The sequence below is a fragment of the Actinia tenebrosa genome, unplaced genomic scaffold, assembly GCF_029948245.1.
Source record: "Actinia tenebrosa isolate PJP-AT-01 unplaced genomic scaffold, QUT_ActTen_1.0 PGA_scaffold0__85_contigs__length_37466705, whole genome shotgun sequence".
Taxonomy (NCBI): Eukaryota; Metazoa; Cnidaria; class Anthozoa; order Actiniaria; family Actiniidae; genus Actinia; species Actinia tenebrosa.
Window position 1 is genome coordinate 3,653,590 of NW_028292569.1, and position 22,781 is coordinate 3,676,370.

At 38.4% G+C, this 22,781-nt stretch overlaps 4 protein-coding genes and 3 long non-coding RNA genes across 13 annotated transcripts; 4 read left to right on the forward strand and 3 right to left on the reverse strand.

The window, feature by feature from the left end:
• Positions 1-793: 793 nt before the first annotated feature.
• Positions 794-5,948, forward strand: LOC116304711 (uncharacterized). 3 transcript variants are annotated; one of them, XM_089039331.1, is made up of 6 exons: positions 794-897; positions 2,497-3,078; positions 3,265-3,555; positions 3,774-4,274; positions 4,412-4,699; positions 5,172-5,948. In XM_089039331.1, exons 2-6 carry the CDS (start codon positions 2,592-2,594, stop codon positions 5,702-5,704), a joined length of 2,100 nt encoding a protein of 699 aa, XP_088895457.1. In that variant the 5' UTR covers positions 794-897; positions 2,497-2,591; the 3' UTR covers positions 5,705-5,948. The 3 variants fall into 3 exon arrangements, with proteins under 3 accessions (XP_088895457.1, XP_088894770.1, XP_088895124.1); XM_089038644.1 differs by lacking the exon at positions 794-897 and adding an exon at positions 1,688-1,979; XM_089038998.1 differs by lacking the exon at positions 794-897 and adding an exon at positions 1,688-1,931.
• LOC148913265 (uncharacterized) lies at positions 1,689-2,444 on the reverse strand. The gene is made up of 2 exons (XR_016121696.1): positions 2,150-2,444; positions 1,689-1,909 (listed from the first exon to the last, which is right to left on the reverse strand). It is a non-coding gene; the product is annotated as an uncharacterized LOC148913265 (long non-coding RNA).
• A 939-nt stretch (positions 5,949-6,887) lies between the features above and the next one.
• On the forward strand, positions 6,888-8,595 carry LOC148913266 (uncharacterized). Of its 2 annotated transcripts, none has more exons than XM_089040333.1 (3): positions 6,888-7,179; positions 7,697-8,278; positions 8,468-8,595. In XM_089040333.1, the coding sequence occupies exons 1-3, from the start codon at positions 6,888-6,890 to the stop codon at positions 8,584-8,586; spliced, it is 993 nt and encodes a 330-aa protein (XP_088896459.1). In that variant the 3' UTR covers positions 8,587-8,595. The 2 variants fall into 2 exon arrangements, with proteins under 2 accessions (XP_088896459.1, XP_088896807.1); XM_089040681.1 differs by having other exon boundaries at positions 6,888-7,131.
• On the reverse strand, positions 6,889-7,569 carry LOC148913267 (uncharacterized). Its single transcript, XR_016118916.1, has 2 exons — positions 7,350-7,569; positions 6,889-7,109 (listed from the first exon to the last, which is right to left on the reverse strand). It is a non-coding gene; the product is annotated as an uncharacterized LOC148913267 (long non-coding RNA).
• On the forward strand, positions 8,578-11,714 carry LOC148913268 (uncharacterized). 3 transcript variants are annotated; one of them, XM_089024096.1, is made up of 4 exons: positions 8,578-8,703; positions 9,314-9,826; positions 9,953-10,225; positions 10,876-11,714. In XM_089024096.1, the coding sequence occupies exons 1-4, from the start codon at positions 8,640-8,642 to the stop codon at positions 11,013-11,015; spliced, it is 990 nt and encodes a 329-aa protein (XP_088880222.1). In that variant the 5' UTR covers positions 8,578-8,639; the 3' UTR covers positions 11,016-11,714. The 3 variants fall into 3 exon arrangements, with proteins under 3 accessions (XP_088880222.1, XP_088880508.1, XP_088880869.1); XM_089024382.1 differs by having other exon boundaries at positions 9,953-10,175; XM_089024743.1 differs by lacking the exon at positions 8,578-8,703 and adding an exon at positions 8,721-8,895.
• Positions 11,715-15,418: 3,704 nt separating this feature from the next.
• Positions 15,419-21,729, forward strand: LOC116304715 (uncharacterized). 2 transcript variants are annotated; one of them, XR_016118986.1, is made up of 5 exons: positions 15,419-15,722; positions 16,420-16,773; positions 16,878-17,165; positions 17,409-18,613; positions 20,085-21,729. XR_016118986.1 is itself a non-coding variant. In XM_031714488.2 (4 exons), the coding sequence occupies exons 1-4, from the start codon at positions 15,419-15,421 to the stop codon at positions 17,930-17,932; spliced, it is 1,470 nt and encodes a 489-aa protein (XP_031570348.2). In that variant the 3' UTR covers positions 17,933-20,062. The 2 variants fall into 2 exon arrangements, 1 of the variants encoding a protein (XP_031570348.2); XM_031714488.2 differs by lacking the exon at positions 20,085-21,729 and having other exon boundaries at positions 17,409-20,062.
• Positions 15,602-18,256, reverse strand: LOC148913269 (uncharacterized). Its single transcript, XR_016118997.1, has 3 exons — positions 18,163-18,256; positions 15,913-17,998; positions 15,602-15,744 (listed from the first exon to the last, which is right to left on the reverse strand). It is a non-coding gene; the product is annotated as an uncharacterized LOC148913269 (long non-coding RNA).
• Positions 21,730-22,781: the final 1,052 nt, after the last annotated feature.

Genomic DNA, 22,781 nt, shown 5'->3' on the forward strand with positions numbered 1-22,781 from the left:
TGACAGAAAGATAGACGACGTAGAATTCTCGCTTATTCTGGCCGAAGAGGAAAAGTACGAGAAATTAAAGTCGGACATAAGGAATAAAAAAACAGTCGTAAAAGATCTTTCCGAGGAATCTCGCAAAAAGATCTACCAGGAGGCAAAAGAAGAGCTTCAAAGAAAGCTTGCTCAGTAAACATCTGCTTTGAAAAAAGCAAAACAGGATTCTATTTACATATTGAACGCCGGCTGTCTGGTTCATATGCAAATTAGAGTGTAAGACATAAATATAATAATTTTCACATACATAAGCGTCCAGATGTGTCTGGCGTTCGCTTGTGATCGTGGACTTTGGAGCTGGGGAGGCCTAAAGTCCCGAGTTCAAGCCTCGCTGTAGACGCATTTGGACCGGTTGCTGTGAGTGAAAAAAAAGCCTCCCCCACTCACAGCAACCGCGGGGGGAGGGGTGGAAGAGATAGAAAGTGCGATTCAACCCCGCGATGGGGGCTTTCGCGAGGAAAAGTTGGAAAAGTCAGGGGGTGTCTCGGGACGCTGTCCGGAGTTCACCCTCTGGTGGGTCGTAAGAAAGATATATGTGTATGTACTAGAGGGCCTCTGGCGCGGGATGAAATAAGCCCCGTAAGCCCAAAATGCAAAAAATCCCACTGGGGATAGCTTGGTGTTCTGCGCGATGCATTCCCCAGTGGGGTTTCTGGCAAAATAAACGCCAGTTTTGCATTTTTATTTTCTCGGAATCCATTCTAATAGGGGGTGGTTGGGGTCTATTTTGTAAAATATTTCGTAAATTACGTCAGGGTAATAAGGAATATCCTTATTCAGCCGACAAAACATCCACTCGGCTCTTGTCATATCAGAAACCTCGGAAATAGACTTACCGGTAATTTCAGACAAAAGGTAGGGAATAGCTTTGTAATATTTCCCTAGCTTTAATTTTTTCAATGTCTTCCGTAGACTTTGCGGGGTTGGCTCTTCTAAGTGGTCTATGATTTTCTTCTTTACTTCGTTGTCTAAATATACCGGTCGATAACCTTGGATATGACTCATCCAGCCCCTAAAGTATTTTATTCTCTTATAAGGTGTTTTCTTACGACCTCCATTGGCGTAATATTGCTCTTTGGTAGCATTTGGTACGGCATTACGAATATTCTTACCACACTCGTAACACTGTGCTGACGTGTCGTCTTCTATTTGCATTTTCTTACCACAACAAATATACTTATTTGGCTTAGTAGGTACAAACTTGGGTTTCAAGCACTTTACACAGAAATCATAAGCAAACTCTTTACATTCATGCATCGTATATAAAACAAATATTTTAACTTAATACATAGATTTCGCACAGCAGCAGTAAGGGAATCATCGCGCGGGTAATACCCGATGCGGACGCATACATTTGGAGGGGCCTGAAACGCGGGCAATACCCGCGAAATTCGATGCTTGGCGATTCGAATTCCGCGAGTCCCCCTTACTGCTGCTAAAACAGCGTCTGAACCTCATTCATTATTTCCTGTTCGTAGACAAAAATGAACATAGAAAGTCAGTATTATTATTAATGTGCTATACGGATGACGAGGTAAGTCACGCTTCATGCAACATCGACTCATTTTTTAAGAACCTGACAGTTTCCAAGAACCCAGAAAGATTCCACGAATGTAAAGAGACCTAACACTGGAAAACATTCAAGATGGTTTTAAATTTTCGTTTATTCAATTGTGACCGTACATTTAGTCTTGATAAAGTCGAAGCACTTATCCAGCGAGTTGCTGCGAAGCTTTCTCGTGAAACCAAGATCGAAAAGACTTACTTTCCTCTGCCCCGCATGGACGAGTTGTGTGTGGAACTCGAGAAAGAAGGCAGCCATTTTGATGAGTACGCTGTGTTTGTCGTCCATGCTCATGAATCTCGGCTGTGGATTAATACAGGCGATGGTAATGAAGGTTATTCTAAGCTGTACCATATTCTGCAAAAAGTTACAGGTATCATCTAGTGTCAAATACACACAATTCAAAATATAGTTATCGGATGCAAATGCAATAGTTTAAAAAAAATTGAATCTTCACTTCGGCCTTCCTTTCTATAGGACTACTTCTGGGTGAAGACTGATAGGATAACTTTGCATCGCATATGAACCTGATCTGAGACTCACGTCGTTAGTTTTCGCTTCCTTCTTCCTGAAAGGACTTCACTTGGGCTAGTAGTGGTTAAAGGAGTCTATGCCGTTATTGTGGTGTAATAGACACGATTACCTTAGATCGCATACCATAGATATCCCCGAAAAAATTAACTAACAAAATTGTACAAATTGGTGCAAAGTTTTGTAAAGTAGTCTACGCTTTCTTGAACTACTAATTTGTGCAATTTCTTTAAGTTTTTCACGGATATGTGGTATGCACTCTATCTTACTTCGAAAACACCAACACATTAGTGATTTAATTACTTGGCTTTCTTCCCATCACTGATGAATTCTGTAACTAACTATTTGTTTGTCATTAGGTGATCGAGTGCTGATTGTGATTGGTGGAGATGACAATTACAAAGACCAAGAAGAGCGTGACAAGTCAGTTCTGTCACGCTGGGCCTGGCGCAAGATGTTCTCTCAGTTCACTGAAGATTACGTCAATGGAGTGAAGAGTTTTATTTTCTCATGGGAGGAAGATCACCATCCCATACACGAAGAGGCGCTCGAGTTCTATCTTGACCCGAAGAAATTCGTGCCACGCCCAAAGCCAGTCCCTGCAAAGGTCCCTGAGAAAGAAGAGACAAAAGAAGTTGAACAGGCAAAACTATCGGAGTTAAAGAAGCAAGAGCCACAACCCATGGAAACAAAAAATATTTTTGAAAACGAATTTCCACCACCAAAGCCACTCCTTGCGAAGGTCCCTGAGAAAGAAGAGACAAAAAAAGTTGAAAAGAGTAAATTATCGGAGGTAAAGAGGCAAGTGCCACTACCCATGGAGTCTAAAAGTATTCTTGAAAACGAATTTCCACCAGAGAGGAATGAAAATCGTGCCCTACCTTCACAACCAGAAACACGTGCTGAAGGCATGACACATCCTCTTGAGAGAGAGAATCAAAGTAAGTGGTACTAGGGGTAAGAAAGATTCATTATCACTTGATTATTGACTTGACTCAATTTGATCTGTGTGTCGAATCGGCCGTGCCCACACTTAGATCGGCTCAATGGTTGTTGAATTGAATTGAAGGTTTTTAAATGAGAAAAAAGTCCGTGAATGTTTTCCACGTTTTTTTCCTATCCTACAGAATCTGCAATCAGCGGTACACCAGATGTTCATATACTTTCATTCCATGCGTCAAAACCATCTGTTGATCAGGTGGAAAACGTCTTTGAACGTGTTTACAACGAGGAGCTCGCCATTCCATCAAAAATAATATCGAGTGCAGATCAACATATCAACATCCAAGACCACATCATGAAGCACAAACCAGAATACCTTGTGCTTGTGTCTGACTTGGAGTATATTCAAGATATGCTCCTCCTTGAATACCAAGTTCAACGTTACAAAGAAATTGTAAAGAAAAGCTTCAGCGTTGGTAGGTTTTATGGTACGGATGATATTATTAAAGATACTAATACATCTAATAACCAATATATTCGTTGTATATCATGGTCCCTTATTAAGAAGGCTTGTCCCTTCAAATATAGATTGGCCCCATTACCTTACGCAAACACTAACACACAGCAAAATCATACCCTAGAGCTGAACCAATCCTTCAATCGAGTGCCTAGTTTGTATTCTGTTCTTTCAAAGGTACAAAACTAATCTTCGTCATACCTGAAGACAAAAACTTCAGAGAAGGGTATTTGATTTCTGACGTCGTACGCAATGTATTCACAACCTTGAACAAGGACATCCCGGGGTCAGAGCAGCTGATGGTCATGTCATGGAACAAAACACCATGGCCTGCACACAAAGACGCATTGGTTCGGTTACTGTGTCCATATAGAAATGTACGGCCAGCACCACAACAATATGAAGCCACCAGAAAAGACCCAACGCCAAGCGTTCTCTACACCCAACCTCAATGTGTTCCAATGAAAAGACATTTTTACAGGGCATCTATCAGCAATGGTAGTGTAGTTGAGGTTTTGGAGTGTGATCCACCCGGCTGGGAACCCCGCTGCTTGAATGAAATGCTTGAAAACCATGGATATGAAAAGAAGGCTATCATTGAAATTTTGGATAAAGGGTATGGACAACTCCAGTGTTCTGTTCATCGAAACGAAGCAAAGCTTTCAAAGATCGCTGAAGGTATTATAGACACGATATTCTTCCCATAAAATTGATCTGGATCAAGAATGTGACTATAGTCTCCGCGAATGCGTACTTCTCTATTAGTGTAATAGCTGCTGTAATTTGATACAATGTTGTTAATTGTTTTTTCGTAGGAGTTGCTACAAACAAGATGCATTCCATTCTTGTTTATTCCTATCACGTCGAAGAAGAAACTAACGAGACACTGAGTAAATTCATACATCACGTGGGTGCTCATGTGCTGTGCCATGTGCCATGGGATCCTATCGAGCCAATCTCGCTGATATCAGAAATCACGTGCGCCAAACCAGATTATGTGATGTTTTCTGCTGACATTGATATCTTAAAAGACGAACTTGAAGTGAAGAAATTTATACGAGAACACGGGGCCAAGATTAGAGGAGCCATCGAAAGTTTCGTTGGTAAGAAATGAGTATCAACTATTAAAAAATTATGCAGCTTTCGAAAACAATTTTCTTAAATCAGCATTAGTATTTGTACAAAATGCTACAAAATATTATTGATTGTTAGAGGCACAGTCCAAAGTTCGTTTGCGCGAACTTGGAGTTCCCGCCAAAAACACAGACTCCATCAGATCGACTTCTTTTCTATTATCCAAATACTGAATTTTTTTCGAACCCTTTGACCCTTCTTTCGCGCGCCACCTCCCTTTTCGTCACCATGTGCGCTGAAGACTCCTGTGTATACTCTAGAATATACAAGCGCCTCGTGGGATATTCCATGTTATAACACTCAAAGCGGCCATTGTATAACGACTTCATACGCCAATTGCTGATCCTTTCTTTATCCTTGTCTTTCTTTGAAGAAACCTTAGTCGTGGAGTATAACATCTTCCCTTCAATTATGTTTTAACTGAAACCGTTTCCAACACAGGTAAAGGAGTAATCATCATGTTGTTTGGTGACAAGTCTTACATAAAGGGGGAAGAATTGACTTCAAAGGAAGCAACACAGCACGTTACAAACCTGACCCAAGACATCGTCCCCGCTGATAGACTGACTGTCATGACATGTCAAGACAAACCCTACATAGTGCATCAAAATTGGACGAAAAAGACTCTGAACTCTAAAAGTGCAGCGCAGTACGCATCCGACAAGGGATATTTGAGGTACAAAGCAATAATAAGTTATTCTAAGGTGACTCAAGTGTTGGAATGCGATCCTCCAGACTGGAAACCTGATGAAGCAATCTTGAACAAAGTACTTTTTGAAAATAAGAAAGAAAAAAAAGCCCTTCTTGAGATATGGGTTAACAAAGCAGGCGACATCTCGTCCATCACTGTAGCAACAGAATCAAAAATTAAAGAATTAAAAGATACTTTCAGCTGTTATTTGGGATATTTAACTTCTTCGTTTTCTAAGAAGAAAAAAGACGAAAAGAAGTCCGATACAGAACACTTTGCATGAAGTGACTGAACAACTTGGCTGACCAAGAACAGTCAACATTTTCGTCTAGTAATTACCTCTGGGATGTAACCTCGTATGAAAGTATAATATTCCAAATAGAAAATACTTGGAACATGCATAAAGAAAATAATAATGATTCCTGAAGATAGCAAATGTACCAAAGAAGTTTAGAATCGTAAAGTCTGTCAAATGTTTTATCCAACATCTTGATCAGTGAAATAATTAAATTTTCGTGCATCGTAAAGTTTTGATGGTGGTACTTTTTACCCTATATGTCCATTATTCTATTTTTGATGGATAGTGGTATTCATAGCGCTATTATATCAGTGAAAATTTGCACTCAGTCCAGTCTTCTCTAAAATCCTGAATCTAGACATTGGGTAAAGGTGACCTTTTTTAAAAGAGCGTCATTATATGAAAAAAAGACTTGCGTTGATTCAAAATGAAAAGCAGTTTAGTATAGACTTTTATAAGTTTCTTCATAGTAGATGTTTTGTTAATCCAAACTCATGATTGTTCAGTTGCAAAAAAAAGAGAAGCTTTGGATCTCATTTTTTTGCTTTATTCTAATGGTTTTAACGAACATGTCTGTGGCGGATCTATATATTGCTCAGATATGTCGGAATCCCTTAAGCTGCATTCATGCCCAGAGGTGTGGCCGGTGGCAGGTGTAATTTAATTAGCAAGTGGGATCTAGAAAATATTTTTGAGCCCAATGATCTTACTCTTTGCTTTTACATTTTACAAAATGTTCGGGGGGGGGGGAGGAGGGATCAAAATTTTAGATAGTATTGAAAATTATCGCTTATGCTGCATGCCTCCCTCCCTCCGACATACATTATGAATGCGGCCGGCTTCGTTTGAATGAACGTTCATTAGTTCTCAGTCAGTCATATTCATCAGTGCACAAGAAAGAAGAAAAGTGTACGAGATCAGAAATCATTTCTAAACAAGTTCAGAATTGACAAATCCTTCAAAACAGCGTCTGAACCTCATTCATTATTTCCTGTTCGTAGACAAAAAGGCACATAGAAAGTCAGTATTATTATTAATGTGCTATACGGATGACGAGGTAAGTCACGCTTCATGCAACATCGACTCATTTTTTAAGAACCTGACAGTTTCCAAGAACCCAGAAAGATTCCACGAATGTAAAGAGACCTAACACTGGAAAACATTCAAGATGGTTTTAAATTTTCGTTTATTCAATTGTGACCGTACATTTAGTCTTGATAAAGTCGAAGCACTTATCCAGCGAGTTGCTGCGAAGCTTTCTCGTGAAACCAAGATCGAAAAGACTTACTTTCCTCTGCCCCGCATGGACGAGTTGTGTGTGGAACTCGAGAAAGAAGGCAGCCATTTTGATGAGTACGCTGTGTTTGTCGTCCATGCTCATGAATCTCGGCTGTGGATTAATACAGGCGATGGTAATGAAGGTTATTCTAAGCTGTACCATATTCTGCAAAAAGTTACAGGTATCATCTAGTGTCAAATACACACAATTCAAAATATAGTTATCGGATGCAAATGCAATAGTTTAAAAAAAATTGAATCTTCACTTCGGCCTTCCTTTCTATAGGACTACTTCTGGGTGAAGACTGATAGGATAACTTTGCATCGCATATGAACCTGATCTGAGACTCACGTCGTTAGTTTTCGCTTCCTTCTTCCTGAAAGGACTTCACTTGGGCTAGTAGTGGTTAAAGGAGTCTATGCCGTTATTGTGGTGTAATAGACACGATTACCTTAGATCGCATACCATAGATATCCCCGAAAAAATTAACTAACAAAATTGTACAAATTGGTGCAAAGTTTTGTAAAGTAGTCTACGCTTTCTTGAACTACTAATTTGTGCAATTTCTTTAAGTTTTTCACGGATATATGGTATGCACTCTATCTTACTTCGAAAACACCAACACATTAGTGATTTAATTACTTGGCTTTCTTCCCATCACTGATGAATTCTGTAACTAACTATTTGTTTGTCATTAGGTGATCGAGTGCTGATTGTGATTGGTGGAGATGACAATTACAAAGACCAAGAAGAGCGTGACAAGTCAGTTCTGTCACGCTGGGCCTGGCGCAAGATGTTCTCTCAGTTCACTGAAGATTACGTCAATGGAGTGAGAAGTTTTATTTTCTCTTGGGAGGAAGATCACCATCCCATACACGAAGAGGCGCTCGAGTTCTATCTTGACCCGAAGAAATTCGTGCCACGCCCAAAGCCACTTCCTACAAAGGTCCCTGAGAAAGAAGAGACGAAAGAAGTTGAACAGGCAAAACTATCGGAGTTAAAGAAGCAAGAGCCACAACCCATGGAAACAAAAAATATTTTTGAAAACGAATTTCCACCACCAAAGCCACTCCTTGCGAAGGTCCCTGAGAAAGAAGAGACAAAAAAAGTTGAAAAGAGTAAATTATCGGAGGTAAAGAGCAAAGTGCCACTACCCATGGAGACAAAAAATGTTCTTGGAAAGAAATTTCCACCAGAGAGGAATGAAAATCGTGCCCTACCTTCACAACCAGAAAAACGTGCTGAAGGCATGACACATCCTCTTGAGAGAGAGAATCAAAGTAAGTGGTACTAGGGGTAAGAAAGATTATCACTTGATTATTGACTTGACTCAATTTGATCTGCGTGTTGAATTGGCAATGCCTACACTTACATCGGCTCAGAGGTCGCGCGTTGAATTAAATTAAAGGTTTTTAAACGAGAAAAAAATCCTTTATAAATCTTTTCCACGTTTTTTTCCTATCCTACAGAATCTGCAATCAGCGGTGCACCAGATGTTCATATTCTTTCATTCCATGCGTCAAAACCATTCCTTCAAATCCAAAAGCGAGCGCCGATCAACATATCAACATCCAAGACCACATCATGAAGCACAAACCAGAATATCTTGTGCTTGTGTCTGACTTGGAGTATATTTAAGATATGCTCCTCCTTGACTACCAAGTTCAACGTTATGAAGAAATTGTCAAAAAAAGCTTCAGCGTTGGTAGGTCTTATGATACGGATGATATTATTCAAGATACTAATACATCTAATAACCAATATATTCGTTGTATATGATCCCTTATTAAGAAGGCTTGTCCATTCAAATAGAGATTGGCCCCATTACCTTACCTTATTCTCAACCTTGACAACCAAGTTCAACTTTACAAAGAAATTGTCAAGAGCTTCAGCTTTGGTAGGTGGGAAATATTGATAGGGCTTAAACTAACACGGCCAATCAGTTGCTGGTCATGATCACATGCCAAATTAGTTTTAGCTTAGTTATACAGTACCTCATTTCTGGCTCAACGTTAGTGGTCAAAATGACCATCAAGGCAAAAATCTGACGGGACAAGTCCCAGTTCTGACCGGGCATTGTCCTATGTGTGGCCTTTAATTTAAGCCCTGCTTGTGATACAATAACATTATTCAAGATCGATATCAACATCAAACCTACCAACAGCCGGCGCGGATAGGGAAGGCCTGATTCCTTTGTCTATGGTCCCCTCATCAGAAACAAACATCAACGCACAGGAAAAGATTACCGACAACATCAGCTGAATGAGCTTATTTTCCCTTTCAGTCAATTGAGTTTGCTTTCTCTTCTTTCAAAGGTGCAAAACTAGTGTTTATCATAACTGTAGACAAAAACTGCAGAGAAGGGTGTTTGATTTCTGACGTCGTACACAATGTATTAACGACCTTGAACCAAGACATCCCGGGGTCAGAGAAGCCGATGGTCATGTCATGGAACACAATACCATGGTATGCCCACAAAGACGCATTGGTTCAGTTACTAAGTGCCTATGGAAATGTACAGCGGACAGCACCACAGCAATATGGGACCGCCGGCAAATACGACCCAATACTAAGCGTTCCCTCAGGCACTCAACCTAAATGTGCACCAAGGGGCTTCTACAGGGCATCTATCAGCTATGGTCGTGTAGTTGATGTATTGACGTCTGAACCAAGGGGTTGGAAACCCGATGAAGGCAACCTGAATGACATGCTTATGAAACATGGAAGTGTAAAAAAAGCTACCATTGAATTCTGGGACAAAGGGGATGGATGCGGACTACAATGTGCTGTTCATCCAAGTGAAGCCAAGCTTTACAAGATCGCTGAAGGTATTGTAGAAACAAAATTTGTGAGACATAAAATTGATCTGCAGCAGCAATGTGACTAGACTGCGAATGTGTACTTCTCTATTAGTCTAATGTCTGGTTTTGATGCAATGTTTTGTTTTGTCGTAGGAGTTGCTACAAACAAGCAATCTATAACTGTTTATTCCTATCACGCCGAAGAAGAAACTATGGACGAAGTAAAGAATTTCATACATCACTTGGGTGCTCATGAACTGACGTCACCGTGTCAATCTTTCGAGCCACTCTCCTTGATGCACGAAATCAAATGCAACAATCCAGATTATGTGATGTTTTCTGCTAACTCTGATGAAGTGAAAACGCTTATACAAGAGTACGTAGCCAAAATTAAAGACACCATCGAAAATTGTGTCGCTAAGGAAAGTATGAATTAAAAGAATATGTCTTTAACAACAATTTCTCTGATTCAGCTAGTATTTGTGATCACTGACAAAAATGTTAGTGGCACAGCAAGAGTCCTAGAATTGGTGGGCGGGCCCGAGTTTTGGCGCGAACTTGGAGTTCCCGCCAAAAACACAAAGACTCCATCAGAAAGAACTTCTGTTCTGTAATTCCAATACTGAACAATTTTTCGAACCCTCCGACCCTTCTTTCGCCATTCCCATTTCCTCCCCACATGCCCAGAAGGCCCGGGGGGAGGGAGGGGGGGACTTCGGGGTAAAAGTATCAGGTATGCTCCTCAGGGTACCTCTTAGGGGTTAAATATCGTCCAAGCACAACATTTTAAAAAGACGTTTGGTACCTTTTGGGGAATTTTCGAAAAGTTCCGACGAGCATACCCGATATACGTTAACGTATCTGGTATACGACCTGCATGTGTATACTAAAATATATATACAAGTACCTAATATGATATTCCATGGCATGCCACTCAAAGACATTGTATAACCATTGTATACGCTTACTTCTGGACCTTTCTTTATCCTTGTCGTTTTTTGAAGCAACCTTAGTCGTGGAGTATAACATCTTCCCTTCAATCAAAACTGTAGTAACTGAAACCGTTTCCAACACAGGTCAAGGAGTAATAATTCTGTTGTTTGGTGACAAGTCTTACAAAGAAGGTGAATTGGCTTCAAAGGAAGCAACACAGTACGTTAGAAAGCTGACCCAAGACATCGTCCCCGCTGATAGACTGACTGTCATGACATGTTAGAGAAGACTCTACATAACACATCAGGATTGGATGAGAAAGATTCTAAAATCTAAGGATGCAAAGAGTTTAACAACACCACAGCAGTCAGCAAGTCATGGAGCAGTTGCATCTGTACTGTCCAAACAGCATTGTTACAAAGCAGTTATCAGAAATGGTCGAATAAATGAAGTGTTAAAACATATCCCCCCAGACTGGAAACCTGATGAAGGGATAGTGAGGAAACAACTGGAGAAACATAGAAATGAAAAGAAAGCTTATCTTGAAATCTTGGGGAATGACCGAGGAGAAATCTCCTCAATCACTGTAGAAAAAGAAGCAAGCAGCAGTTATTATGCAAACAAATTTGCGAATACTGTCTCTTCATTTCTTAATAGTGATACCTAAGATAAACATTCCGATAAGAAAGATTACGTCTAAAGACCTCCAAAGAACATTTGAAAGCGTTGAAAAAATAGGTTTAACACTTGTACAGTAGTTTTTGACACTCGATATAAATCTTTTGTGTCTGCACGTTATCATGATCTGAAGTTTAGAATTCTAAATAGAAAATCGAAATGAAGACCTTGAATGCTTCAGGTCGTGGTACAATTTTCTGTTAGCTGTAAATCAGAGAAAAATAGAAAGGCAAAACTTACTTCATCACTGTCAATGTAAATTGAATCGTTTCATTATAGTTATCCAAATAAATATCCTGCACTATTTTCTTGTATAGCGTCTTATTAGAAGTTGGTGATTAGGCTGCGTTCATTATGTATACCGCGGTGGGGGGTGGGGGCAGAGGAAATTTCAAAAATACTCCAAAATTTCAAGATCCCCCCCCTTAATGTCAAAAAAAATTGTGCCCCCCCCTCCTTTAGCAGCAAAAAAAATCGTACCCCCCCCCCCCCCCATTCAACATTCCCACATGTAAGTCTCTAAGGACGCTTGGCGATAGATCTTTTTGAATGGCTTCTCCCAAACTGTGGAATGGGCTCCCACTGGACATTCGCAACATCTCTTCTCTTGTCAAATTTAAGACGGCCCTAAAGTTGTATTTTTATAAGATCAGGGCCGTAACCAGAACTTTTACAGGGAGGGTGCACATCGAATAAAGTCGGACCATTGATCGTTTCTTTTAAGAAAGCAGAACCAAAAAAAAAGCAACAACAAAGGAACCGAAAGAAAGCAGAACCATAAAAAAAAGTTAACCAAAAGAAAGCAAAACCAAATAAAGAAATAAAGAAAGAAAAGAAAGAAAAGGTAACCAAAAGGAAGCAGAACCAAAAAAAGAAAAGGAGATGGATGAGTGGACCTTAAGCTTTTATGGGGGGAGGGGGTGCACGTGCACCCTGGTTACGGCCTTGAAGATGGCATATTTTAATTAGATTATTCTTTATTTGTTTAAATATTTTTGTTTTATTCATTTATTTATTTATATATATATGTTTGGCTGGGTTGGGGAAGGGGGGGAGTTAATAATTTTAACGTTTTTATTCATGTAAATTACTATTTTTTTAGTTATCTTTTCTTATTAGATTGTAATGCGCATTAGAAAACAGCAATGTTGATTCTTGCCCAATATAAGTTAATAAATTATTATTATTGTTATATATCTAAATACAAACACTTCTTTGTCCTGATACCTACACATTCCTATGCAAGCTATTGTGATGACTGGTAACGAGAGCTTGCTATAGACTGTCTTCCTGATCGCGATTCATACTGAACTGGATGAGAAATATCGGTTTCCATTTCCTCCTCACTGACGACTATTCTTTTGAAAATTTTTGAAACTTTTTTGAAAGGAACCAGTGAGCAGCACTTAGGATACTAGGTTGTAAAACTTTTTATTTTATATCTCCTACGCGTTTCATCTAACTCTGTAGACTTCTTCATGGGAGTTTTACAATAAAAGTTTAAAGTCCTTTATTTAAAGACTATCTTTTCTACGTATAGGAAGTAGGGCATGTAAAGGAAAAAAGTCAGTACAGGACTCTAACAAGGGAGGAACGTAGTTTACGGATGTTGAATAATTTTTGAATAATTTCGGGGGCAAAGACACAGCTATAACGTGTTTCCTTTAAATGATAATGATGATGACAATAGTGATATAGCCTGCGTCACATCCGGAATTTTCTTCGTAAATACCGTCTGCGAAACATCGCCAGAAAGCTTGTTCTGGACCCCCCGCAAATTGCGCGATTATATATAATAGATTCTGATTGGCTGTTAGCCATTGCTCATTCTAACGTGAACTTTTATTGGATAACACTATCAAACCGGATGTGAACGAGCAAAGCGTCCTAGTTTTCAAAATGATCTTTTCTTTTGATGAGGATCTTCGGACTAGAGCGTTTTTAGAAGTAAAGAATCAGTTCGAAATAGAAAATATTTTTCAAGAGCAACAAGATTCCATCAAAGCATTCTTTGAAAAGGGACGAGTGTTCGTAAATTTGCCAACGGGCTAAGGAAAGTCTCTCGCTTTTCAGTGTTTTACCGATCGTAACTGATGTTCTGTATATGGAGGACCTCGTGGAAGTAGCGTGTTAGTAGTCATATCTCCATTAAAATCTTTAATGGAAGACCAAGTTTCTTCCCTAGGTAATTTAGGAATACTGTCTGTAGCTATCGGAAATGATACCGACGTCGAAGAAGCTTTCAATTTCAAGGGTTTATTTTATGAGATTCCTTCTTTTTTCGAGCTTGTCAATGCATTGACGGCACACGTGTGAACTCGCTCGTCGTACTTCAAATATAGTGTTTGCACTATAGGGTTGAATTTTTGTTTTCCATTTAAAAGAAAAACTTCATAATCTTTTGCGATGAATCGATGGCACAAATAGTAAACTTTTGGTGTTATTTTGGGAAGGGGAAAGGTCATTCTACTTGAAGATTATCAAGGAAAACACCGCACTCGCTCGTCTTACGATTTTACACTAAACATCCGGTGAGGATCACATCCTATTTAATGATGTTATCCAATGGGAGTTCACGTTAGAATGAGCAATGGCTAACAGCCAATCAGAATCTATTATATATAATCGCGCAATTTGCGGGGGGTCCAGAACAAGCTTTCTGGCGATGTTTCGCAGACGATATTTACGAAGAAAATTCCGGATGTGACGCAGGCTATAGTGATATTGAGGATGATGATGATGATCAAGATTACAATGTTATTTGAATAGTGATGTACAATTATCCTGTTCATTAAATTTCTTGTTGAGTTTTAAATGTTAGTTAATAGTCATTTGTTGTTGACAGAAAAATTAGCATCCCCCCTACCATTACAAAAATAATTTAACATCCCCCCTTGAACACCTGAAAAATTTTATGATCCACCCCCCCCCCCCCAAATTGCCTCTGCTCCCCCCCCCCCCCCCCCACTGATGTGGTTCAGCTATACCAGGGTTCAATGGCGCCCACTACTCTAATAACTTTAACAACGCTATGTGTAAAAAGAGTTTTAAAGGCGCACATTAATTGGTATTCTAAAATAATTCTATACAATTTCAGAAAGAAAACTAAAACCCCTGAAAACAGCGTCTGATGCACAAAGGTATTTTCCCCTTTCGCATTTTATATTCCATTAATAACGTGCTATATTTAAGGGTGGCGAGAGAAGTCACGTTTCACGTAACATCGACTCGTTTTCCAAGAAAATTAGAATTACGAATGGCCAATGAATAAACAGAAACGATCATATGACATTGTGCGAAACACGAAGAGCGCATGCGGCTTAAACTGCCTAAATTCCGAGAAGTTACTTTGAATTTCTTCGAAATTGGTTATTAGCAAATGTAGTCTCCAACTACTTAAATGGTCGAGCTTCCAAACACATTATACTCCAACATGCGTATTTAATTCCAGTTTGACGAATATTTCCACGAGTATACAGAAGATTGTAAGATTCGCTACAACAAACAATTTACAAATAATGAGCTTTATAAAAAGGGACAAAATCAATAAAAAAGAAAAAAGAAAACTACTCAAAAGTTATGATGCCAGCTCGTCTGATTCCTAGATGTTAATTTATTCATGGCGCCTGCAGGGCCTATGGCCTGCGGAATTCTTACCGCAAAAAAATCTACCTTCAGTTTCGAAGGTCAACGAGCTACAACCAAGTACCGCAAGATATAGATAGTGTTTATTTTGCCCAGATACATGAACATGAAATGGAAGAATTCAAAGTAAATATCAACGTATTCTGAAATACAGGAAATGATAAAAAAAGCCTTCTCAACAGCGTCCAAAGTTTCATTCAAAGTACCAACAGTGGTCATGAAATTGCAGTAGTTCAGTCGATTGAAGGAGATGGAAGACCTATTCTTGAAGAGTTCTTCGACAATCTGGGGTTCAAACTGGATCGCAACCGTTCAGCAGAAGAGAATTTGTCCAGGGAAGACTTCCTCGAGCGAGCAAACACCATGCAAGCAATCATGCCAGAGTTGACATTTCGATTATACAACTGTGACAAGATGTATGACCTTGATAAAGTCGAAGCTCTCGTCACGAAAGTCACAACGAGGATGTCTCAAGAAGTCAAGATAGAGAAGACGTACTTCCCGCTCCCTGAGATGCATAAGTTGTGCAGAAAGCTTGAAGAAGAGGGAAAACATAGAGGTTACGCCGTGTTTGTCGTACATGCTGAAGAACCGGGTCTCGTCATCAACAGCGATTCGTCTGCCGCAGGATATTCCAAGCTTTATCGCACACTAGCACGATTATCAGGTAAGCTCTAGGTTTAGTGTTGCTATTTTGGAGAATAATTGTATGTATTAAGAGAAAATTTTTTCCAATAACGAGCAATAATGGGCAAAAAAATCTGGATGCTTTGCAGCCAACCCGATTATTGGAACCAGAAATCAGGAATTGTACAAGAGTTATTTTATATTCCCGTTTCAGAAATCAGAAAACTTACTTTTCGGCACTGCCTAGGTGTATTGCATAGGTGAAAATACAAGTTTGAAGGAGAGAATGCAGGATTTTGGATTTCCGTTTCCCGAATCAGAAATCGCATTTCTGTTTTCTGAATCACGAATCAGAAATCACAATCTCGCTTACGTACGACAAAACACCACGTGTAGGGGAGGGGTGACCACTCGAAACCTCATTTTCGATTCAAATTTTTGCTTTGGGTTAACACTTTGATTCCACTTTCATCGGTCATCTCCACTCCCAAACAAGTTAAACTTTCTGAATAACAAGATTTTATCCTCGTACAACAGCCTTTCTTCAAGAAAATAGTTTTTGGCGCTCACCGCTTGAATCCGAAGAGAATTCTCTCTTAATATGTTAATGACAAATGGATGCACAAATGGATGCACACCATGGAATATCCCATTTGTCACATTTAAATCTTTTGAAAATACTCACTCGCCTAAGGTCTGGTATATTTTATTGAATTCCACTTATTGTAACCATATAGGTGATCGAGTGCTGATTGTGATTGGTGGAGATGATGGCTACAAAGACCAAGGAGAGCGTGACAAGTCAGTTCTGTCACGCCAGGTACTCAACAAAGTCCGTCCTCAGTTTAAAGAGAAATACTTGAACGGAATGAAAAGTTTTGTGTTCTCTTGGGATGAAAGTCACTATCCCATTCACGAAGAGGCGCTAGAGTTTTATCTGGATCCACAGAAACAGGGACAAGAATTTGTTCCTGGCTCCAAAACTGAGCCGCCAAGTTTGGCGTTACCAAAAGGTGATGAGAGAAAAAGTACTCCGCCAACCGAAGTAGCACATCAAGAGAAGGACACACCTAAAACAACATCAAACGAAGGTTTGTAAAATCACCAAAAGTATCCATCCTTCCTTCCGTTCATTCCGTTCGTTCTTTCTCTCTTCAATTTTCTTTAATTTCTTTCTTTCTTTCTTTCTTTACAGCCCAAGCTGCATCCAAATCCCCTGAATTCCACGTGTTGTCTTTCCACTCAAAAAAGGAAACTGTGTCCACTGTGGAAAACTTTTTGTCCGATGTTTCCAAAAAGCTTAACGTTGCATGCAAATCGAGCTCTCCTTATTTACTTCCAAGTGATTTTCCACAGCACATCGAGAAGAACATGCCTCAGTATGTGGTCCTGGTCTCTGAAATGAATGACTTTAAGAACATACGACACATAGATAGTTGGGTACAACTTTATCAAGATATCTTCAAAAGCATCTCGATCACTGGTTAGTTTTAGTTCTATTAGTTCTGATCCATCCATCCATCCATCCATCCATCCATCCATCCATCCATCCATCCATCCATCCATCCATTATTCCCCCTATCCATTTAGTTCCCATTAATTCGTTCATCCATTCATTCAACCGTTAATGGGCTTACGACCCACCCCATGCATGCATTTTATTTCTTCTTTCTTTTTCTTTCTTTATTAATTCTTTATTTGCTGTTTGCATTAATTCCCTCAACAGACAAAACCCTGGTCTTCGTGGTGTGCGGTGACCCGGTCAGCAAAGATGGTAGTTTGAGTTCTGATTTTATTCAAGAGCAATTCTCCTCTCTCAACTCAGCTATTCTGCCTCCAACCAAGGTACTTGTGATGTCAGGGGACGCCAAGCCTTGTTCTCTCCACCAAGATGCGTTACTCCAGCTTCTCAACCCTCACCATGAAAAGAAATCAAGAACCTCCGAGAAACACGATGAATCATGGCCAGCAGATGCTGAGATAGATCCCGTTAAGGGTCGTCTGCGTTACAAAGCGAGGATTAGATATGGACGAGTGGTTGAAGTACTGGAGTCAGATCCTCCTGGATGGAAACCAGAAGAAGCGATGCTGAAGCAACAACTTGAGAGAAATAAGGATTTGATCAGAGGATTTCTCGAGTTCTGGGAAAATAGAGAAGGAAACATCACGGCAGTTGTTGGGCGTCGTGACCCCGTATCGAAAGTGTTTGACTTATATGGGAAGGCTTTTAAAGGCTTGTGGCAAGAATAGATGTAAATAAACTAACCTCTTATTATAAAAGGCTCGTTTATATAGTTAGGATCCAAACCCTGTCACCTAAAGGGACAAAACGGAAAATATTCGAAAACCAATAAGTCATAAATAAATAGTGTAATGCGAAAAATTCCCAATAAGTATTAGAAGGTTAACGTTAGCATTTCCAATTGATAATCAAAGCCGGTTGATTTAGGATTAATAATGTGATTAAGGAGAATTCTTACGGAAATTTCATTCAGGAGCAGAGCTTCTAAAGACTTCCAGTATTTCCAAGAAATAAACATTCTGTCAGCAAAAACCTGTTTGACCTGTATCTCAGTACTTGATCTGATTTCCGTTTTCGCTTCTTCAGGCTGAAAAAAATTCTTCCTCAAATAGAGGTTTTGCACTACCACGTGACGGCAGCCATGTCAGATGGCAGGAACAATACAATCGTTTTACATGAGAATAAATTCAATTATCGGACGTACCACGAAACACGTAAAATAATTACTCTCTCTCTTTTGCTTCCTTATATGGGCGTAGGAATCCTACAATATTCCTACGGTGACGTCATTTTCCTACCAATTATTTGCCTGACTAGACTGGATGTACTGATCGGAGATGCAAATAATTAATAAGTGTTCTCTCCGTAGTTTTACATTTATTAGAGATCGATTCTGGATCATTTCAGATGTGAGTAGATTGAAGTCTTTATTTCATACTGTTTGAAAGCTGTTTTAACAATCATGAAAATACGACGGCTGAAATCTCTTCAGAAAAGAATTGAGTCGTTCAATATTCAGTTAAACCATTAGATGTCAGCAGGGAAGGACAGCATATCAACAAATACGCTATGCCCGGCAGTCGAACGTTTTTAATAAAATCAAGGCAGATAAGCCATCCAGTCAAAGGAAATCCTAACAACTTCCTTCTAGTTTCCAAAAGCTCTCTGATGAAATTACAAAGTCGAAGATTCGAGGTTTCTTCGTCGCTCAACAACATACGAACGACGTGACAATTAGATATTTTTGATCTCCGTGTCCGGCAGTCGATTTAAAATATATATATATACGGCAGATAAGCTAACCAGTCCAAGAAAAAACAGATAACTACGTTCTTGTTTTCAAAAGCTCTCTGATGTATTCTTTTAATTCGCACTGCCGAACACGGAGTTTTTGTCGAGATGTTGTGCGGCAGTCTACTAAGATCCAAAATATCCAAGTGTCACGTCGTTCTTATATTATGAAAGAGTCGAGTGTACCTAAATTATTAATCGGGACTCGAGCCAGGACTCGAGCTGGGACTCTACCCGGACTTGTATCAACGATAATTATTTCTTCTTCTTTTTTTTTTTTTTTTTTTTTTTTTACTTTCTTCCTTCCTTAATTCACATCTTTCTCTTCTAAATTTATCGAAATTAAAGATGGCACGTCCTTTTTCATCAGAGATCTTGTTAGGATTTCCTTTGACTTTCAATTGCCTTCGGCTCTTGGTTGTAATTCTGATACAGTAAAAACCAAGTGGGTTAAGAATACTTATCCTGAATTTGGGGTTTTTAAGTACCATGTAAATAAGAACCTGAAATATTAAAACGTGTTCTTAAAAAACAAAAATCACTATTAAATGCCTCCTCATCAGTACAGTACTCATGTAGACACTGATGGGGGGAGAGTTTATGTTACAGTGTTACCAGTAGCAGACTTCAAGCCTGACCTGACAATATTTATTTTTCTACTGTTTTGATACAGTTATTATTGCAGTCAAGAATTTTTTAATAGCATTTTTGAACTTACACATTGATATCATCTACATGTATTGGTAGTCTAGCTATATATAGTAATACTGTTATACATTTTAGAAACCTTTATTTTAAGAACACCTTAATAACACCTTCATGCTGATTTTCAGTAAACACCCGTTAAATAAGAACAAAATCAGCCTCAACTCCAAAAATGAGTGTTCTTTTATGCGGGTTTTTACTGTACAACACGTCCGCTGCCATGTTGTAAACAATACATGTTATCTTGAAATTGAGGTACAGTAGTCAAAAACAGAATAGAATTTTGCTTTCATATATTTATATTCCAGGTATTTTGATGTAAGTATTATACAGCTGACAATAAAATGAAATTTTTACAATAATATAGATCAATTTTTTTTACAGTTTTTTAGGGTCAGAATAATCATTCCAGGCTATTCCAGATGGAGTACCAGCCTATGACAGTGCACCCCTGCATCTGCCCAATGTGCAGCAAGGCAGTAGTGCATTTGTCATCTGTTGGTCATTTCGTTGGTCATCAATGTGAAGCAGTTGGAGAATGCAAGGACATACTTCCATCCCCGAGTCTGAGCTAACAACACTAACACCATCAGTCCCATCCCCCAAAGTAAAACTTCTATTCATTCATCCTTCAGAGACAACAGTGTATGAAGAAGTTCTCCAACAATCAGCACATTGACTATTCTTCCCACTCTCACAGTCACTTTCACACCATTACAGTTGACTTTTTCATTTGGCAATCTTTGCTAATTGATGCACATCTCTATGGGGAAAATTCTGGAACCACACACCCCTGCATCACACACACAACAATAAATGAGGCATCCTTCACGCTATTGCAACAGCCATCCTTCATACCAGCACCCAACAATCAGAATAACATTACTGTCATTCTATAACCATGGTCACTTGCTTAAACATTAAAAAAACACAGATTATATCACAACATATATTAAAAGTATATATATGAATTGAAATACAAATATGAATTTCACTTGTCATTGTTTGATAAACTAATTGTGCAACTCAAGTGACCATGCATGGTTAGAGTAGAGTGCAGGCCATAACTCCATGAAACAAAACTTAATATTTATTGTTAAATTGCACTATTTTTTTACAAACTATAATGCTATCGATGAAGCAGAGCATTGCAAACAACTAGCTTTTATGTGTTTCTTTGTGTTTTTCATGCCTTAGTGAATTCTTAGTTTGTCGATAACTAAGTGCAGTAAAAACCCGCATGTAAGAACCTAGGGAATTAAGAACCTTCTGGCAGAAATTTGATTTTTTAATACCCCAAAATATAAGAACCTCTTTGTAGCCAAACAAATTCCAACAGGTTCTTATATGTGGGGTTAAATTATATTATTGTTATATTATTGTTACAGCAGGGTTTCCATATTGGCAGTTCTTGGTGGAAAGATACATTGTATATATCATTGATCAATTAATTTTGTTGGACTTTTGGCAACATGGATACATGAAAAAATATATATAATGAAGAACAAACCACACTTTATACTATTTTCTGATAATCAACAATGTCTACTCTGTAGAAATTAAGAACCTACTTAAGAACCTACTTAGCCTGAACTGTCAATAAGTACCCCATAATACAAGAACCTGTTTTGACTAATAGTACTTAGTATTTTTTTCATGGATTTATGGCATGCACTCTAGAATGACTGTAACATTATTCACACAGTATGGCTATGAATATAATACAATATGATTCCCATCCAAACCATGCCTCCATAGCCCAAGGAATTTGCATGCCATTCATACTCTAAATCTGAAAATATCATATACACCTACTTGCAAGAAGGTAGTCATACGAGAATAGAACATTTGTAATTTAATGAGAAAGGAATTCATCAAAAGACAAAAGAAAAAGTTCAGCTTCAGTGATCTTCTTTTGTTTTGTAATGTAATTCCTATCCCACTAAATCACTAATGTTCTATTTTAGTATGACGTTCTAGCAAGTAGGTGTAAATTGTTAAGATCATTAAAAAGGAATTTATAAATGAAGCTTGAAGGTTGTGTGTTGGTTCTCTTCTGTGCTTCGAGGGTTTTTCTCCTGGTCCCCTCAGCAAAAATTGAGCTGCTATGAATCCACTAAGAATCGTTTCAATTTTCATATCAATTTTCATATTTTTAAATTTCATTATTTGTACAACAGCTTGGTTTTGTCATTAAATAAACCAATTTTTTAAATTGATAATTTAGCCAATACAAGTTCTAAAAGGATTTATAGAGTTATATCATTGTATTGAATACTTTTCTTTTTATTATGGTCATTTATTATATTTATTTTTTTAAATGTTACAAAGTTGTATGTTATTAAATATACACATTCTTATTTAAAATGATTTTTAGTGTTATAATATATTCTAAATATAAATACTTTTCTTTATATTAGAGTGCAAACTCTAAAAGCATGAAACAGTAGATCTACTAACTAAATAGCACTAAATAGCAGTGTAATTAAACAATAGAAGATAAAGGAATTTGCATAAATTAGTGTTATTTTATTATCTATTTCACGGATTTAGTGTTTGCACCTATGGATATTTATTATATTTCTTTTGTAAGATGTTATAAAGTTGTATGTTATCAAATATAAACATTCTTACTTAAGTATTATTTTTCCTGCACACTTTAAGTTTGTGTTTGCACTTTATCATCCTGCTATAGCATAAAATCAAAAACATAAAGATCGAATTACCAAGTATATAACATTGGCCGGGCGCAAGTGCAGTTTGCAGTTTATTATTGCAAATAGTATGGTATGCTCGTGCCCTTCGATAGAAAGCAATGGGAGCAGCTTTCCTTAGTTTTCATTCACTTCACTCTTATTAATGTGGAACTACTGTCTGTTGAGTCTTTGCATGCTCATCTCTCTCCTGATAAATGCATGTTTCGAACATTTTTTAAGAGAGAATGTTTTTAAGAGAGGTTTATCCACTAACTATAGGCGCTAGTGAGAATAAACGATTTACTTTTACCTCTTCGCCGATTCTCCGCCGATACCGCCTTGTGGAGTTGCAACGACGCCAAATATGGTCTTAGGGTTGGTCGCA

Excerpts from the sequence above, each read along its gene's own strand:
- LOC116304711 (XM_089038644.1), top strand. The coding sequence starts at position 1,688 with ATGGTTTTAAATTTTCGTTTATTCAATTGTGACCGTACATTTAGTCTT. Across the intron at positions 3,079-3,264 it reads TCTTGAGAGAGAGAATCAAA|AATCTGCAATCAGCGGTACA; the intron begins GTAAGTGGTACT and ends CCTATCCTACAG. Across the intron at positions 4,275-4,411 it reads GCTTTCAAAGATCGCTGAAG|GAGTTGCTACAAACAAGATG; the intron begins GTATTATAGACA and ends GTTTTTTCGTAG.
- LOC148913266 (XM_089040333.1), top strand. The coding sequence starts at position 6,888 with ATGGTTTTAAATTTTCGTTTATTCAATTGTGACCGTACATTTAGTCTT. Across the intron at positions 7,180-7,696 it reads TATTCTGCAAAAAGTTACAG|GTGATCGAGTGCTGATTGTG; the intron begins GTATCATCTAGT and ends GTTTGTCATTAG. Across the intron at positions 8,279-8,467 it reads TCTTGAGAGAGAGAATCAAA|AATCTGCAATCAGCGGTGCA; the intron begins GTAAGTGGTACT and ends CCTATCCTACAG.
- LOC148913268 (XM_089024096.1), top strand. The coding sequence starts at position 8,640 with ATGCTCCTCCTTGACTACCAAGTTCAACGTTATGAAGAAATTGTCAAA. Across the intron at positions 8,704-9,313 it reads CAAAAAAAGCTTCAGCGTTG|GTGCAAAACTAGTGTTTATC; the intron begins GTAGGTCTTATG and ends CTTCTTTCAAAG. Across the intron at positions 9,827-9,952 it reads GCTTTACAAGATCGCTGAAG|GAGTTGCTACAAACAAGCAA; the intron begins GTATTGTAGAAA and ends GTTTTGTCGTAG.
- LOC116304715 (XM_031714488.2), top strand. The coding sequence starts at position 15,419 with ATGCAAGCAATCATGCCAGAGTTGACATTTCGATTATACAACTGTGAC. Across the intron at positions 15,723-16,419 it reads CACACTAGCACGATTATCAG|GTGATCGAGTGCTGATTGTG; the intron begins GTAAGCTCTAGG and ends GTAACCATATAG. Across the intron at positions 17,166-17,408 it reads CAAAAGCATCTCGATCACTG|ACAAAACCCTGGTCTTCGTG; the intron begins GTTAGTTTTAGT and ends TTCCCTCAACAG.